General features: G+C 39.3%; 1 protein-coding gene across 1 annotated transcript in view; it reads right to left on the bottom strand.

Moving 5' to 3' along the window:
- The window catches only part of NYAP2 (neuronal tyrosine-phosphorylated phosphoinositide-3-kinase adaptor 2), a 64772-nt gene that overhangs the window by 42745 nt on the left and 4964 nt on the right, over positions 1–17063 (bottom strand). Inside the window, exon 3 of the mRNA XM_019668061.1 lies at positions 2231–2334. Within this exon, the coding sequence (XP_019523606.1) occupies positions 2231–2334 (104 nt within the window). The remainder of the gene's footprint in view (positions 1–2230; positions 2335–17063) is intronic.

Below are 17063 nucleotides of genomic sequence, written 5' to 3'. Positions count from 1 at the left end.
TGAGCAAAGGGCAGTGTCATCCTGGTAGTCACTTAAAGAGACATCTCAGGTAACAGCATAGTAACTCTTAAAAAGGATCTTCCAATAAGTTCCCATTGACTTTCGTTTAAAGAGAAGTCATAGGATGTAAAGCAAGGTTTTTCTGAACCGAGTTTACCTTTTGAGCTCCAGGATATAGGGCTAGGCAAATTCTACAAACCATCGCAAGCCACAGGAGAGAGACGCAGAGGCCAGCCTTCTAATTCGTAGCCCTGACAGTCCATCTACAATATGACTGTGTGGCAGGATTTCTGCTGTGCAGAGAGAAAACTAGCAGTATATAACCAACGTGAGGCACTTTCTCATGTTGCTATAATTTGAAGAACAAAGAACATCCCAACAAGCAAGGGAAGAGTTGATAATGCAAAACCACAAAGATTGTACCTCATTTCTGTTCTGAAAGTTTATCCCAGGCACCTGCTTTCATTGAGAGTTAAAGGGACTTAGGATCAAACACTGTAAAGTTAACAGGGAAACAAAACAAAACAAAACCAACACAAAATCTCTATGCGATATTGAGCATAATGCAATAGCAAGACACATTAACTTGGAGAATTGATTATATTAAGGCAATCCTCTGCTAGTTAGCTAAAAGTCTCTCCTTTCTGTATCTAATTTTCTAAACATTAAAAATGTGGTATTTTTAGAATAGTTTTAATCAACTAAGATGGCAGTTTATCTTAGCTTAATTGCATTATTTATTAATTCATTGTCTTATTGTTCCTACTTCTTTTATAACCAAAAAGTGTTTGAGCTGGACACATTTAGTTATGAAGGCATTTAACATTTTAAATTAAGACACAGAAAATTCTAAATGACACTTGAGATGCCCTTGAGAGGAGCCTCTTATCTCTTGTGTTTGTAGATGTCTCATATATTCATAAATCAAATTCTGTGCATATTTGAGCCAGACCAAATTACTAAAATAGCACCATTTCCCACATTATAAAAAATGCAATTTCCTGCTTAGTTATGTTTTTAAATAGCTTGACATTTTAAATAATTGATGAATACATAATTTGCTAATTAGCAATGGGCAGTTCCCATGGAGGTATCATCACTAGTTTTACTAATTGACTATCTGAGAAGAGTTTTACAAATGCAAAGATCGAAGCTGGGAAGCAGAGAGAAACCACTCCAGTATGATGTCATCCTGTTAACACCCATAATACTTAACAGTAATAACAATTAAGCATCATACATGAAATTGAAGTCTTGAATTCCTATTGGGTGAGTTATAGATAGAGATTTACATATAGTGATTTTTTTTCCCCATACTAAATTCCCCGTACACACCAAGGATCCAAATGAACATCAGAGCGACATATTATACTGTGAGGGACTAAGTGATATTTTCGCTTATGTCTTTATTTTTGGTCTCTTTTCTCCAGGTGATAATAGAGATCTCATTTACCATGCATGAACACTTACATCTCCTTTCTGAGAACATTTCTGATATGGTTGGTATAAGAGAGAAGTGATTCATTTATTTAAAGATTACCTTATCAATCTATAGTTTTGGGTAACTATCTAGAGTATCTGGTCTGTCTATTTGTCTTTATGGCCTGAGACAGAAAACTAGCTGCCATGTTCATTCCAGATGAGTTGGTATATGGATATTTATAAGGCTATCAACATCACAGTGTCATACAATCATGCTCCAAGCTAAATAAAAATGAAAGTAAAATGACCACAATTGTTACAGTATAATAGGATAAGAGCTAAAAGATATGTACAAATCCATTGACAACATCTGTGCAAGTGTCGTGGACAAAACATTTAAAAGGAAATCTACAGAAAACAAAGTAGATAAATTTATCAAATGTTGATAAATTTTCAGAGACAGTATCAAAGTACACAAAATGTGGAAGAGAGAAAGAAGTTTAAAAAATAACTGCTACGCCAATACATATAGTACAGGTTTACTACATTTATATTACAGAATGATGGAAACCAGAGACACAGAAGATTCGGTAACAGCAAAGAGAGTTTCACCAATCACAGGGAAGAAAGACTTTCCTTCTGGGATGGAAACACAGACGGCCACAACTCATCCCCCCGACCCATACACACATAGAAAAGTAAAAGCAAACGCAAAACTCGTCCACAGCAACACAGGACAGACAGGTGAGAAGCGTTTGGCATGTTGCATCACAGGAAGTCAATCACGATTGGCTAACGATGATGGTACCTGGCTCTGTTGCAGGTCACTGGCTTGCCTGAGAGGAGTAACTGAAGGAGGGGGCACACCTGATGTGGACGCAGACCGTCCCAGTTTGCAGCTCACTTTCGGTTCTGTGGACAAGGTGGAGAGACAAACTGTTAGTTGAATCAAGTCGGCAGTGACAGAAACAGCTTGCAGACTTCCGGTTTGTTTTGCGACGTGCTCTTTCAAGACACCAAAATACTTCTGATGCTGGGTAATCATTGGCAAGCGATGAAACAATTTCATAAGAGTTGATTCTAAAATGGTGATTTATTTGAAGATGAGCTCCTGGGAATAAAGAAAAAAAATCCCTGGAAGCATAACTCCTGTTCCCTTAAACATTTTACCCCATTTAGAGTTAGTTTCTATAGAGTGATTGCTAGAGCAACAACACCCCATTAGGGGAAAAAGCAAGTGACATGATGATTTTTGGTGCTTTATTTTCAGCTTTGGTCTATAGGGCTTCTCTGTCCTAAAATGTCTTTTTCACTCACTCCAATTTTTTCCTTCTTTCCTTCCTTCCTCCCTTCTTTCCTCCCCTTTTATTCTCTCATTCTTTCTTTCTTTCTAGTTTTGAAGTCTATGTCATTATGCTTGTATTTATGTTTTCAATGTAACATTCTCTAACTTATCTCAATTTGTTTTAAATTTTATAAACGTCCTCTAAGACTTTTGCATTATTTCATAATAATAGTATTTTTCAAAACTAAGAAGTGTTCCCCTAACTCTTCCTCTATTTAAGGAGCCCAGATTTGCCACTTAAGACACTGACACGATACTTTGGATATTAGAATCTGGGATGGAAAGAGTTGTCTTTATCCAAGGAGTATACAATTTATGGCATACTGAGAATGCTGATTTTCAGATACAGTAATACCTTGGTTTGCGAGCATAATTTGTCCCAGAAACAAACTACTCATATTGCAAGACATCACTCATTTACCACGTTAAAATGTATTAGAAATGTTTGCTCATCATGAGGAACACTCGCAAAGCACGTTACTTGCAATCCAAGGTTTTACTGTATATCTGAAGATATTAGATAGAGTAAAGGAAAATGAGGCATAAAAAGAAAAATTGACATCTCCGCTTTTATCACAAACATTTCTATTATTAGCTGTTAGATATTGAGTGCCTGGTACATCCCAGCTTCTGTTTAAGCTACACTTAAGTTATCTCTAATCCTAAAGACACTTTTTAGAGTTACAGAGTTCACTATGAATCTCCCAATTTACAAATTAGAAGCCTGAGGCTCAACAAAGTTAATATTTGCATAGCAAATAAACTAGAGCTTTTCAAAATGCCTTTCTTTATAAACGTCACTTAAAAATTAAACTCACTGAACTATTTCCAAATGATATGACATCACCAACTTACTGAGAAGTGACACACTGACGCCAGAGCTGACATGTGCCCAGTGCTGTTGGCAGAGAAGGAAATGGGCCACACGCTGGGTAGAAACACCCATCTGTATGCCAATAGTATATTATATATTCTGATATATATAATGAAATATATATTATATATAGTCTGATATATATAATGATATGTATTATATATTCTGATATATAGTTTTATATATATTGCATATATTCTTATTTATATAATGATATAGTATATATATTCTGATATATAATTATATTATATATTCTGATATATATAATTATATATATTATATTTTATACATTCTGATATATATAATTGTCTTATATAGTCTGATATGTATACAATTATATATTACATTATGTATATTCTGATATATATAATTATATATAATACATGTTCTAATATGTATATATATAGTTGTATATATATTATATATTCTGATGTGTATATACAGTAATACCTTGGTTTGTGAGCATAATTCGTTCCGGAAACAAACTATTTGTATTGCAAGACATTGTCCATTTACCAAGTTAAAATGTATTGGAAGTGTTTGCTCATCTTGCAGAACACTCACAAACCAAGGTTTGTATATCCAAGTTGTTAAAGACCAAAATTATGATAGCATAATTTTGCTGATCCCATAATCTCTCTGCTCAAAACTAAGTTGGACACAGTGCCAGACTGAGACTCTTACATTACTTTTAGGCCACTTACCTTGTACAAAAATGTTCAATTATTTCATATTTCATATGATAAAAACACATGTACACATGCGTGCACAGATACAAACATACATTCGTACATTAGTGTGCACACACACATGCACACACACACACTCTGTAACATTGCTGCTTAATAGTGTCATATTGTAGGGACTTCTTTTTTTAAGTGTGAGCTTTTCTTTTGGTTCTTTTTCCAGTTTCACATGGTTCTTAACTTAAATGTATCTGGGATCTCTTAATGGTGATGTGGGACCAGGTTGGTGAAGCAAATTCTTATCATTTTGGATCCACCAAGTTTTCTTTGGCAAAAAGAATTGTCTGAAGAAATCCCCAAATCCTAGGAAAGACCCTGGTTACAACCAAACCCCTTAGAGATCCACTAGGGCTGTGACATTGAACTTAACTTGTCAGGCTTATTTACCTTTGGAAATACACTGTGCTTCGAGGCTTGAACTGTGAGGCTTAGGAGCCTTAGCACTAAAAACCGTTAAGATTTTATCCTGAATTTTGCTAATATAAAAATTTCCGAAGCTTTTGTGGGTCAAAAACAATGAACATATGCCTCAAAAGAGATCTAAGATCAAGGTTTCCTCCCCACCCCCAAAAAGCTCCTTCCATTAAGAGAATAATTATGAACTAGAAGACACCTGTTCTTCCATCACTCAAGGCAAACCTCTGTCCTTTGCAAACTCTATCAATAACCATCCTGGAAATAAAAGCTGATGTTTGTGTGATTTCAGTGAAGACCAAGTGTAAAGAGAACACAAAAAAGAAAAACAAAGGTAGTAGATTAAGGAAGAGAGACAGGGAACAGGGAGAACGGAAGAAAGGAAAAAGGAAAGGGAGGGAGGATGAGAGAAAGAAGAAAGGAAAGAAAGATGGAAGGAAGGAAGGAAGGAAGGAAGGAAGGAAGGAAGGAAGGAAGGAAGGAAGGAAGGAAGGAAAATACTAATTTTAACTCTTTGGAATAGAGCATTATCAAATATTATCATGTAATGTTCCCAGGGTAGTAACTCATCATCAACTTAAGTTTTTACTAAGTACCCCCTGGACTGAGTTACTTAAAAGTTCTTTCTCTTTATTCTTATTGGATACAATCTTCCATTGCTTTGCTTGTTTGTTTGTTTAAGATAGTCACTTCTCAATTATTTCTCATCTTCCCTTTAAAAGTGAATTGGATTTCTGTTCATGGTTACGCCCCATGGCATGGTGACAGAGTAATTCCTAAGGTGTCCGCTGCTGCAATTGCAAGTATCAGAGTTCTCTTTGCTTTCAGAAAGCAAAGACAAATGACTGTTCTCAACCTCTGTGTCTAGACAACGATAAGAGATTAGTGCATTTTCAATAGAGCAAAAATTTCATCTCACATCAAAGAAATAAAATCAGACAAATTCTGAGGAGACGTAGGAGACGTATCTTTTCTGCACCTTTTTCTTTTTTTTTATACACAATATTTTTCTGTACTAGCATAGACATATCATGATTTTCCCAAATCAGTCATGCGGCTGAAAGTTTCTAATCAATGACTCAGGACTACATGGAACTCAGAGAGAGGACTTTTTTTAATATACCAAAGTATGTTTATTGCAAACTCTACTTTCATTTCTGAGGATGGCATTTCTTTCTTTCTATTTTTTTAATAACACATTTGAGATAAATTGGTGTCTAAAAATAAGGGTCAGTTTTGCCAGGACTACGTTAAAACTGTCATGGATTCCAAACACGTTGTTTTTTTGTTTGTTCGTTTTATTTTTATTTATTTATTTTTTAAATTAAAGTTTATTGGGATGACAATTATTAGCAAAGTTACATAGATTTCAGGTTTACAATTCTGTAATACATCATCTAGATATCATATTGTGCGTTTACCACCCAGAGTCAGTTCTCTGTTTTAAAGTTTATATCACAGCATCATAACCAACATATAAGATGCTCTGGTGTGCCGTATTAAATGTCATTTGTCCTGTATATAATTTGAATATATTTTTATAATTTCACTTTGAAATTGTTGAACTGTAAATAATCCAATTAATTCATGATTGGCTATGATTTTAGACAGTAACATGCACACTGAGAAATTCTTCCAGGATTAGACTATCCGATCGATAAATTGTTTCCAAATGGAATGGAATTGTTTTAATACTAAGCTTAACAGTTAAGTTGACCTGATGTCATATTTTGTACTGATTTAATTCAATCAGCATATCAATGGTATTAATTAATGTTAATGTGGCAGTTTCTTTTGGAAATTTGGTGCTACTATTATTTAATATCAAATATTTTTATAGCCCCCTGAGAAGCTCATAGTCCTGTCATTGTAACCACGGTGTTGAAAAGATAAAACAAATCTTTTCATGAGGGCTGCTAAATTCTTACCACTTACTAGCTGAATGACAATGGACATTTCGCTTGATCTCGCTAAGCCTCAGTTGGTTCACAGGTAAACTGGGAGAAATAAAGGTACTTACTTGGGCAATTATTGTAAGAAATTTAAAAAGATAGTAAGTGTAAAAATATTACCTGAGGGACCGGCATGTAATAAGATCTCAAGAAATGGTAGCTGTTTTCATTATTTAAAGGCAAATTTGATCTTTCAGCTCCTCCGCTTATAATACAATGGCGTCTGAACCGCTTCCTCACACTGGTACTCACGGTGGAGCTTACGGAACCAGCCTCATTTGCAGGCTTGTCCCTGCCAGACAGCATTAGATTCTCTTCAAGCTCCGTGCCTTCTCTTCCTCTGGGGATTTAATCACGACACTGCACTCTGCCTGGGGCACTTGTCCATTCCCCTTTCCTTCCCTCCCTTCCTTTACTAAACTGTATGCTCTGTGAGGACAGGAATCATGTCTATTTTGTTCCTCTATTTCCCCTGAATAACATGGTAACATCCCTGAAAAGGATGCAAAGTATTTATTGAATGAATTATTTTAAGCCATATTTTAAAGACCACAGCCAGTGTAAAAGGTGAATTACTTACATTTATCATTAATCAAAAAATGCCCCCCCCATTTCTTCACCTTTCCCAAGTTTCCAGTAAAAAGGCAAAAACACATTGACCACTCTTAAGTTGAATATAATGTACAACAACAACAAAAAAAATACAAAAAAAATGGGAAGGGATTGCAGGGCCGATCGTGGACAGTAGATGGCAGTGCAAGTATTATTTGATACTTCATTCCGGTCAGCTTACAAAGCTTCCTGAACCAGTCTCTGTAAAAACCCAGCATAAGTCAGACAGAACTGTATATTTTATGTTTTCTATTGACTTTTCACAGAAAAAAAAAGAGGGCATTCTTGGTGAATACCGTTGGTGCAGCATACTCACAGAGCCTTTCCAAAGAAATACAACTACTGCCAAATAAGAGCAGTGTCAGGATGGACTCCTGAAAGACAGGGCACAGGGCGGGGCTGCCTTCCCTGCCGTGAAAGACAGAAGGAGCTGGCACCAGTCTAAACTCCAGCCAGCATATTGGCATCGTGACTCTCAAACAGGATTAATTTACTGGGAGGCAAGAACAGCGAAGGCACCTTCTGTATTATCTAAAATGTTATACCTGGTTAACTAGATTTCCCCAATAGAATCAGAAAATAGCTGGAAATTCAGAATTTCTCTAATAAGAATGAAGTTCCTGTCAAGTTGTATTTTTTTCCAGCAGTTTTCAGGTATTTTTTTGTGTAGTATACAATGTCATCAGCTATGTATATGTTTAGTAGAAATCAAGGTCAGGGGATATATATATATATATATATATATATATATATACTGTGGGTGACAAAAAAAATGTATACACATTTTAAGAAATGAAAATACTGTATTAAAATTGTAATACTCAATATATACCAATAACAAAAGATGAATAGAAGTCATGTGTATACATTTTTTGGCACCCCTGGTATATTCCCAATATATTCTGCGTAGTATATGATAATAAGTCAGCTGACTTTGCAAATCTGAACACATAAGACCCAAACTTAAAACCCATAAATAGTTTCATATACACACATACAGAGACATACACACACAGAGAAACACACAAACATCAGTTAATATCACCAAATTCCATGACACCAAACATCTCCCATAACTTTAACCAACCACCTTGCTAAAAGAAAAAATAGGAATAAGAATTTAAACGGTTTATAGAAAACCCTACAAGCTCCGGGACAACACAGCCCAGCCCTGTCTTCCTGAGTCCAGCCCTCTTGCTGTGTAAGATCAAGCGCCATCATAGACGGGCATAAGCTCCTTCAAGGTGAAGGTCATCTGTCATCACCTCATCATGAGGTGTTCTCACAGGTTTCCTAAATGAGTAACTAACTGAACCAAAGAACAACAAGCGTTTATAATGTTGCTGTTTTGGGGGGGGGGGAAATCCCACATGTGTGACATGGTTGCTCAGGTGCCCAAGAATTTTTGAGATATATCAAACAATCAGTTATAATCACCTCTCAGTTATAGGAACAGAAAATTGTCATGGCTGGAGAGCAGAGAAAGCACCTCTTCTCTGAGTTTACCAGGCAGGTTATTTGGGGCAGCATATTACCTTTGTAATTCTGTTTCCCGGGGTTTAGGATGATAATATGTTAGCTGACTTTGTAAATCAGATCCCTGAGTGTAAAATCCCAGGAGTTTGAAATCCATAAAAGGCTTCCTGTCATCTTTAGGTAAGGCCACAATCACTGAAATGGCCAGTTTGGCCTGTCCCTTTATCAGGCTCTCGGTCTCCTTCCTGGCCACTGTCCCTTGCACCCTGTCCTCTTTTCAGCCACTCTGCCTCTCACACGCGTGTCACAGGCTCATTGCACCTTCTGGGTCCACTCCCTTGATTGTTCTTTCTCCTAATTCACCTGCGATCTCCGTTCCCATATCATCAGGATGCGCTGTAACACACTCCAGAGGGAGTGCAGTGTCATTTTCCTTGGCAGCTTTCACCACAAATTAAAATGACATTTTTGGGGCCGGCCGAGTGGCGCGATGATTAAGAACTGGCTTGGGACGCCAGAGGGCCCCGGTTCAGATCCCACATACAAGGGCCAGTGACACTGCCCTCCACAGCTAAGATGCTGAACAACAGCTCAACCTGGAGCTGGGCTGCCATGAGTTGCTGGCGACGGCATAGGCTGCAGCCCCTGTGGCAGTGGGTTGCCATGGGCTACCGTGTGTAGCCCCAGCAGCCAGCGTGAGCGGCCAGCAGCCGCAGTGAGCGGCCGTCCAGAAGCCGGCGACTGATCTGCCTCACCCGGGAAGAGCATAATGATGGTGCCAACTTGGGCGAGTGAAGCAATGTCCTCCACAACTAGACTGAAGAACAAAAGGACAGCAACTTGTCTGTTCCCCTTCCCCCAATTCCCCAGCACTGTTCCCATCCCCCCAATTCCCCAATAAAAATCTTAAAAAAAAATGACATTTTTACCTTTTGTGGTTAACAGCAATCTCCACCCACCCCCACCCCCGCCACCCCCGGTTGGCACAGGCTTGCTTGATAACTACTGAAAGAAACAGGTGAGTAATTGAATGGATGAATAAATTAATGAAATTAAGAGCATACAGGTGGGAGGAGTGAAGCCCAATGTACTTAAATTATGGGAAGAGAGATGGACTATGCATCAGGAACGCAAAATCTATTTCTTGATTTGAGTCTACTACTTAACAATGAGTCTGGACAAAGTATTGGATTCCTCTTGAAATGCAGTTTGGTCCCCTAAATAATCAGATCATAACACCAGATCATAATTATAGAGGTTTTTGTGAAGATCAAACGAGATAGCCCGTATAAAAGTATTTTGAAAGCTGACACATGGTATGTAAATATAAGGCAGTATTTTAAATGGGTCACAGAGGATTCACAAAGGTGATAAATTCTGTAATTTGGGTTAAATATAATTTGCAATCATCTTAAGGCAAATTTTGTAATTATATCAGGTTCTATTTCCTTTAAACGTGTGTATTTAACTGTTAATTTGAACACAGAGGACCTTAGATGCAATACAAAAACAATGTTACTTTTTTCTTGCCACAAACCAGTTCCAACCTGCTCTGGGGTGGGGAGGTGGGAGAACAAGTCCCAGAACTTTCCATTTCATTTTGATAATTAAAAATTCTTCAGTTTCTTCAAGTCACAGGAAGTCTTACTGAAATAACAATTTAAACGCCTAGCTCTTTACATTAATTACAATGTTTGAATTTATTTCAAGGAAATACTCCTTTCCTGGCCCATGTAGGCCTGTTCCTGGCACCCAGAGGAGACGACATCTCTCTCTCTCTGCCTTGTTTCCATGTTCTTACCTCTCTGCCACCAACTTGGTCCCCACTATGTCTGCCCTCACGAGGGGAGATGTAGGAAGAAGGAGGAAAACGGGAGAGCAGAAAGGGGCTTCTTGACCGGCACGAGCGTAAACTGGTGTCGCACTCTCTGGCCATAGCAGGGAAGGGAAGAGAGGCAAACACCTCTCTTCTTGGGGTGCTTTCAAGTGAACCCTGAAGGCAACCTGTGACTGGCCATCTCTCCTCTGCAGACCTCCTGGCAGATTGCCCACTGGGCATCCTGTAGTGAGCCTTCAGCCACATCCTGCAGAGTACTTGCCACTCCAGGCAGTCACATGACCCAAACCACCTCTAGGGTTCCTCACCACGTCCTAATCCCGTCATGGGAAATGCAATTTACACACATCTTCCACCCATCATCCTTCTGCTCTGTGATCACAGGCCTTTCAACCAACCTCTTGTACTTTTTTTTCTTTTTTCCATTGTGTCCCCTCGATGGCTAGAAACAGATGTCTAGCTTTCCACATGGTTCCATTAAAGTGTCTGTCACTTGATTTTCCACTGGGGCAGACACTGCTCACTTCTCAGCCCCTCTCTGGTGGGGATGGAGACATCTTGCACACACTCACAAGTCTATCTCAAAGGCTCTCTAATACCTGGTGTCTAGCCTCTCAGCCTCCACCAGTTCCCTCGGCTAGAGACGAGAGCTCAGCTAAAGACAACAAAATTCGCTGTTATCACTTCCTTTGCAAGTTCTGCTTCTGTGGTCTAGCTTTCTGCTTTGGAATATGAGAGTATGCCTTCTATTATTTTGTAACCAGCTTTAATAAAGACACACTTTGGCTATTTAAAATGGTTAACTGACTCCCACTTCTCCTTTTTCTGGTGGTTTCTCAAAGCCCTCCCACCAGTATCAGGAGAAATGCAATAAAACTATTTCTCTGGTGGAGACAGAGTCTAGCAGGCAGAAGTCAGAGTTTTCCACAGAGAAATGAAAGTGGGGCTACTGGGGATGTAACTTACATTCCTCTCCAAATGAGAATTCTGTCATGTGTTTACTACAAGAATTCAGAAAGGGAGAGTTAAACTCTGCAGTGTGAGAATAGTGAGCAGACCCTAGCAACGGGGTCTGGCCAACATTCCCTGAGGAAATAACCAGGCACCCAGTTATAACCGGGGAGCAGGTGTGGAGCATGTCATCTGGTGCCTGATCTCACACTGAATGGCAGCCTTGAGGCTCATAGATACTGAAGTCCACAGCTCCCTGGGGTTGCCACCGAGCCAAGCCAGAAGTTTGAGTCAATCTCCTACCGTGAAGCCCAAATTACAGTGGAAGCCTGAACTCTACCAGGTTGGTGTGTTGTGCCTGTTGCATAATAGAAATGAATGTAACAGGGAACCCATGGTCTTATCAATACACGCACCCTAAGTGGTGAAACCAAGATGGCTAAAAAAGTGATGCTTTGAGAAGTGGATGGTGAAGCAAAGGGTGGAAGACTGGCTTTTGACTTTTGACTTTGGCCTTTTGTTTTTCAGTGAGTATGCTCTACTCATGCGATAATAAAGTATTTCCATTGGAGAGAAAAACAGCAAAATTCAAATAGACCATGGTGCCTATATCAGTGGATTGTTTCACACTACACCCAAACTCAGTGACTTCAAACGACCCTCATGTAGTTTTGTTCATGAGTCTGTGGGTCAGCTGGATGCTTCTTCTGGTTGTGGCTGGGCTCACACTCACATCCGTGGTCAGCTGTAGGTCAAGTCGCTGTTGCTAGTATTTTGTACTACGCTTTCTCACGTGCTTGGGGGTTGGCTAGCTGGAGTCTGGGGACGTCTGACTTTGATCTATACGTGTGTCATTCTCCCACAGGCCACCTCAAGCTCATTTACATGGTGGTGGTAGGGTTGGAAAAGAGCTCATGGAAGCATTCATGGCCTCTTTAGGCAGAAGTTCAGAATGGGCCAGAGTCACTTCCATCTCATTCTATTGGTTGATGCAAGACACAAGGCCAACCCAGATTCAAGGGGTAGAAAAGAGACCTTGCTTCTTGATTAGGAGTTATGGAAGCATGGTGCAAAGCAGGGAGCGGATACAGGGAGAGGGAGGTCTTTGGGACTATTGCTACCACCACAGCACCCAAAGGAGCCAGGACATGTGAAGAAATAGAAGAACAGAGGAAATATTTGGGAATTATGTACCCATAGCAAAACATTTAATAGTAATCAGGTTCTAAGAGGAAATCTTTTCCATCCACACTTCTATGAGTGAGCTGCAGGGAGCACTCCATCCCCGCATGTTTGCCTGTCTCCTATTCATCATGCTAGTATCAAATTTACTTTCTCCAGGAAGCCTGTCTGAATTCCCTTCCTTTCACCCAGAGAATAAATCATATGATTGTGCTGAACATTTCCCTGTCACAACATTTATAAGAACCTGTTGTTTTATTTTCTGTTTTTGCTGCTGGACTATGAGCTCTGGGAGTTCAGAGTCTATGCTACCCTATTTATCTTGCCCCCACCCCCGACACCTGGCCCCTGCATCGAACAGAGTAGCTGCTGAATACATTTTTGTTAGAAAATAAACACAAAGGGAAAACTGAATTGATAGATGAATGGATGTCAACTCAGGTATTTATTAAAGAAAATGTGTACATTTACAGATAGCAGTATTTTCTTGTGCTTCCCACATCCTTGCCAACATGGCTGCTACCGGGCAGAAAAGAAACGCTGTGAGAGATTAAGATGACTTTTTGATAACTGTGTATAATGCAGCAACCAAGTCTTAAGCCTGCACCTGATCCTTTCTCCAAATTCCATAGATGCAGACTCAAGGGAATCCAAAAATGGCTGCCACACGGGCCTAAAATCATGGTCAAAAAATGCACAAATAAGGACAGCACAGGCCGCTGTACTAATTTTAGTCCTACAGCCAGTTATAGCTAAAGAAAACTTAGATTGTATTTCCAATAAGCCGAGCTTTCCAGAGGAAACAGTCAGTCTTGGTTCTATTACAAAACCAGAGACCTTTCCAGTAAAATTAAATGGAAACAGAATAAACTTTGCTCTACTAGTTATTATAAACCAGCGTTGGACTAGGCGTTCCTATGCATTTGTAAATTCAATCCTCATAATGACCTACATGGCAAGATTTCCTTTATCTTTTCTGTAAAGATAGAGAAACTGGGCAATGAAAGTGTTCTACAATTTCAAGTCATAACCATCAAAGTATTCATTTATTTGCAGTCTTGTAAATCAGGGTTTACTTGCACTAAAGAAAAAACAAACTACACAGATTTATTATGGTTTGCCAGGAGTTATTGTCAGAAGTACTGTTCCACAATTCCCAGCCCTGCTGCCCAATTCTGAGCTGCTCTCCTGGTTTTCGCTCTTCTAAACTTGTGTGTATGGGACTTTTCTTGGATATGAAGGGCTGACTCATAAATTTTGAGTTATGGCTGCCAGGAGGCCTATCAGCAAAGTTAGCCAGTCATTCCAGCATTATCATATAAAGTACAGTAAATATGTCTCACAATGTTCAAGAGGAAAGCATCTTTCTTATAAGCCAACTGATAAAAATTCAGTTTTCAAGAACTACACTCTTCGATTTCATTGCAGTTCCCTTTCCTGAACCCCAGTTTCCAGTTGCTTATATCAAATGGCCCCCATTCTGCCTGATTTCTTTCCCAGGTACCCACTCTTAGGCCTTGGGCTAATGCCCAAGTTCACATTGCTGTGACCTTCCCAATCATCATGGACATGATTAGAATATGAATTAGAGCTGCAAATATCGGAAGAACCATAGTTTGGGGTATGGGTGTGCTAAGTGTCATGTTAGAGGCAGAGCTCTCACCAACCCCAGCAAAATAACTCATGATTGCTTTTGCTGCAGTTCTCTGCCTTTCCTGTATCAATTCTCACAGTTCATGTCCCAGCTTGAATGTCACTACTTATGGAAAACTTTTCTTCATTACCTCAGACCAGTGATTCTCTGAGCTCTACTGCAAAGAAATCTGCAGATGTGTATGGAATCATAGTGATGACTTGTGTTTATTTAATATTGTGCTCCAGACACCATACTTAGAGTGTCCATATATTATCTTATTTAATCCTGACCTTTCATTCTCTGTAGTATCTATGAGTTAGGTACTATTATCATCCTAATTTTGTGGATGAAGCCCAGAGAGATAAAGGGACATGCCCAATGTCATCACTAATAAAAATCAGAATCCAGATTTACATCCAGATCTGCTGGGTACCCAAACCTCAGTACTTAACCCCTATGTTATACGTTATGCATACATTTATCATTAGCACAAAATTTACTCTACAAATGTGTATACAAAAAATGGCACATTTCTTTTTTTTTTCAATGAAATTATATCCATATCTGTTTTTCACTTCTCTGAACTTGTGAGCACAGGACTCCTTTTGGACCTGAAGGGCTGACTCATGAATGGTGGTGAAAATGCTTTCCTGAAGTGGGTCATGACAAAGCCCAGGACTGCTGAGAGCAAAATATACAAGATGGACCTCCTAGTCTTTGGCTCACACTGGTTGTCACGGGGGAGTTTGGTTTCCAAGCATAAAGAGCTCTTGGAAGTACAGAATTCCATATTGTGGAGGTTGGAACCATGAAGCACAAAATCCAGCTTCAGTGACGGCCCCATGAAAACTCTATGCCACCTGTCCTTCCTCCCAATCAGAGGCCATGCCACGGTGCCAGGAAGGCATTATGCTGCTGGTCCTTACCATTATTCATGGAATGCCAGACCTCTGTTCCTCTTTCAGAGTTAAGAAACTCCGCTCCCTTCTGGACCATCAAAGGCCATGTGTCTCTCTCTAATCCTCCTTTCTACCCTTAGCATAGCCTTCTCAAGGGGCTGCAGTTTTCAGAAAACAAAAGCCAGGAGAGCAGGATGTCTACTCGCACTTGCTGCTTCTGCCATAACCCAACTTCTCTGCTTTAAGGTCAAATTCATGCTGCCACTGAATGGCCATCACTTGATTTTACAAACCAGAAAATATGAATTGATAACCTTCAGGTCTTATATGACCAGAGAAAGCAAATTATTAGATTTAATGGTTTTTTGAAAATTGAGCTCTATTTAAACATTGAGAGATGTAGCAGACTAAAAATTAAATCTGGGAATTTTGACCATTTCTCCTGGTGAGCATCAGCTGGCTCTAAGTAGCTTCTGTACCCTAGAGATGTCCTGTACTTTCCAGGTCACCTGCATATCCATCACTCAGCCCTGACATTTGTCGATTTGTAATTGCTTTTCCTTGCAATGGAGAAATATTTCTTCATACCTACGCTTCTAACAAATGTTAAAATATATAACTTAGATCACAGGGCCTCAAATTTCAAGAAAAATGGCAAACAGAACTTCCTTCGTGAGAGCAAGGCACATTCTAGTGTATGGAGTGCGCAAGCACCTCTTCGCACTCACTCGCTCATGTTACCTGTCTGTCCTCCACGTGCCTGTTTGCATCCCATGGTGGCCCCTCTCACAACAGCAGAAACAGTCAAGGTTGACTACACAGAAGCTGAGGTCATTTTCAGATTGTTCCATGTAGGATCAAGCCAAGGCTTCTGACTTCACTCCCCAAAGTGCTTCTTCACTCAGGTGGGCCTGGCAGGGCCAAGTCAGGACACCTCAGCTTTTATTCACCTTCTTCATCCCATGTGGGAAGTTCTCTTTCTATATTTCTACTCCATTAACATTAATAATAATTATTTTTTAAACACCTGATATAATCTTGGTTTAAGAATCTATGTCTTCCAGTAAGCTCTCCATCTTTTTTCAAGCCCACACTCATTTTCTGTTATTTGAATGCTATTAAATATATAGCAAATAGTATAGAGATAATATATTTCATAGATAACAATGAAAATAAAACATTTAATTGTAATTAACTACTTTTTGTCCAATAGTTTTGTGTCATAAAGAAGCACAGTAAGATTTTGAGTGATGGAGACCAAGTTTTATATAGCTTACAGTGTGTGAGTATGGGTTTGTCCCCCTAAAACCTTTGCAGAGCTGGATGCAAGCTGCTTGGAAACTATTTGTTGATTGGTTCAGTGACTGAATTCTGAATTTCTGTTAATACCATAATTATACGATTTCCACATTTTCCCATTATTTTCATGAGCATTTGAGTTCCAGTCCTCCACTGCCTTCAAGAATCACCCTCTAGGGGATCTCTGTTTTACTAAACAACTGTGACTTTAATAAAGTGCCACAGCAACCAGTGGCAATGTTAATTAGAATTGAGATCTGACACAACCATTCGCTTTACTTCAGTAATTCCTTCATTCCTCAGAAGAGCTATTAAGAGCAACTATTTCAAGTGGCTAAACCACTTTTGCTAAAGCAATAGTCTGCGACTGGTAGCAGCAGTGTGTGTGTGTGTGTGTGTGTGTGTGTGTGTGTGTGTG

The sequence above is a fragment of the Hipposideros armiger genome, unplaced genomic scaffold (genome assembly GCF_001890085.2).
Source record: "Hipposideros armiger isolate ML-2016 unplaced genomic scaffold, ASM189008v1 scaffold_514, whole genome shotgun sequence".
In the NCBI taxonomy this organism is placed as follows: domain Eukaryota; kingdom Metazoa; phylum Chordata; class Mammalia; order Chiroptera; family Hipposideridae; genus Hipposideros; species Hipposideros armiger.
Note: the sequence above shows the minus strand (reverse complement) of the source record. Positions and strands in the feature narration are given on the sequence as shown.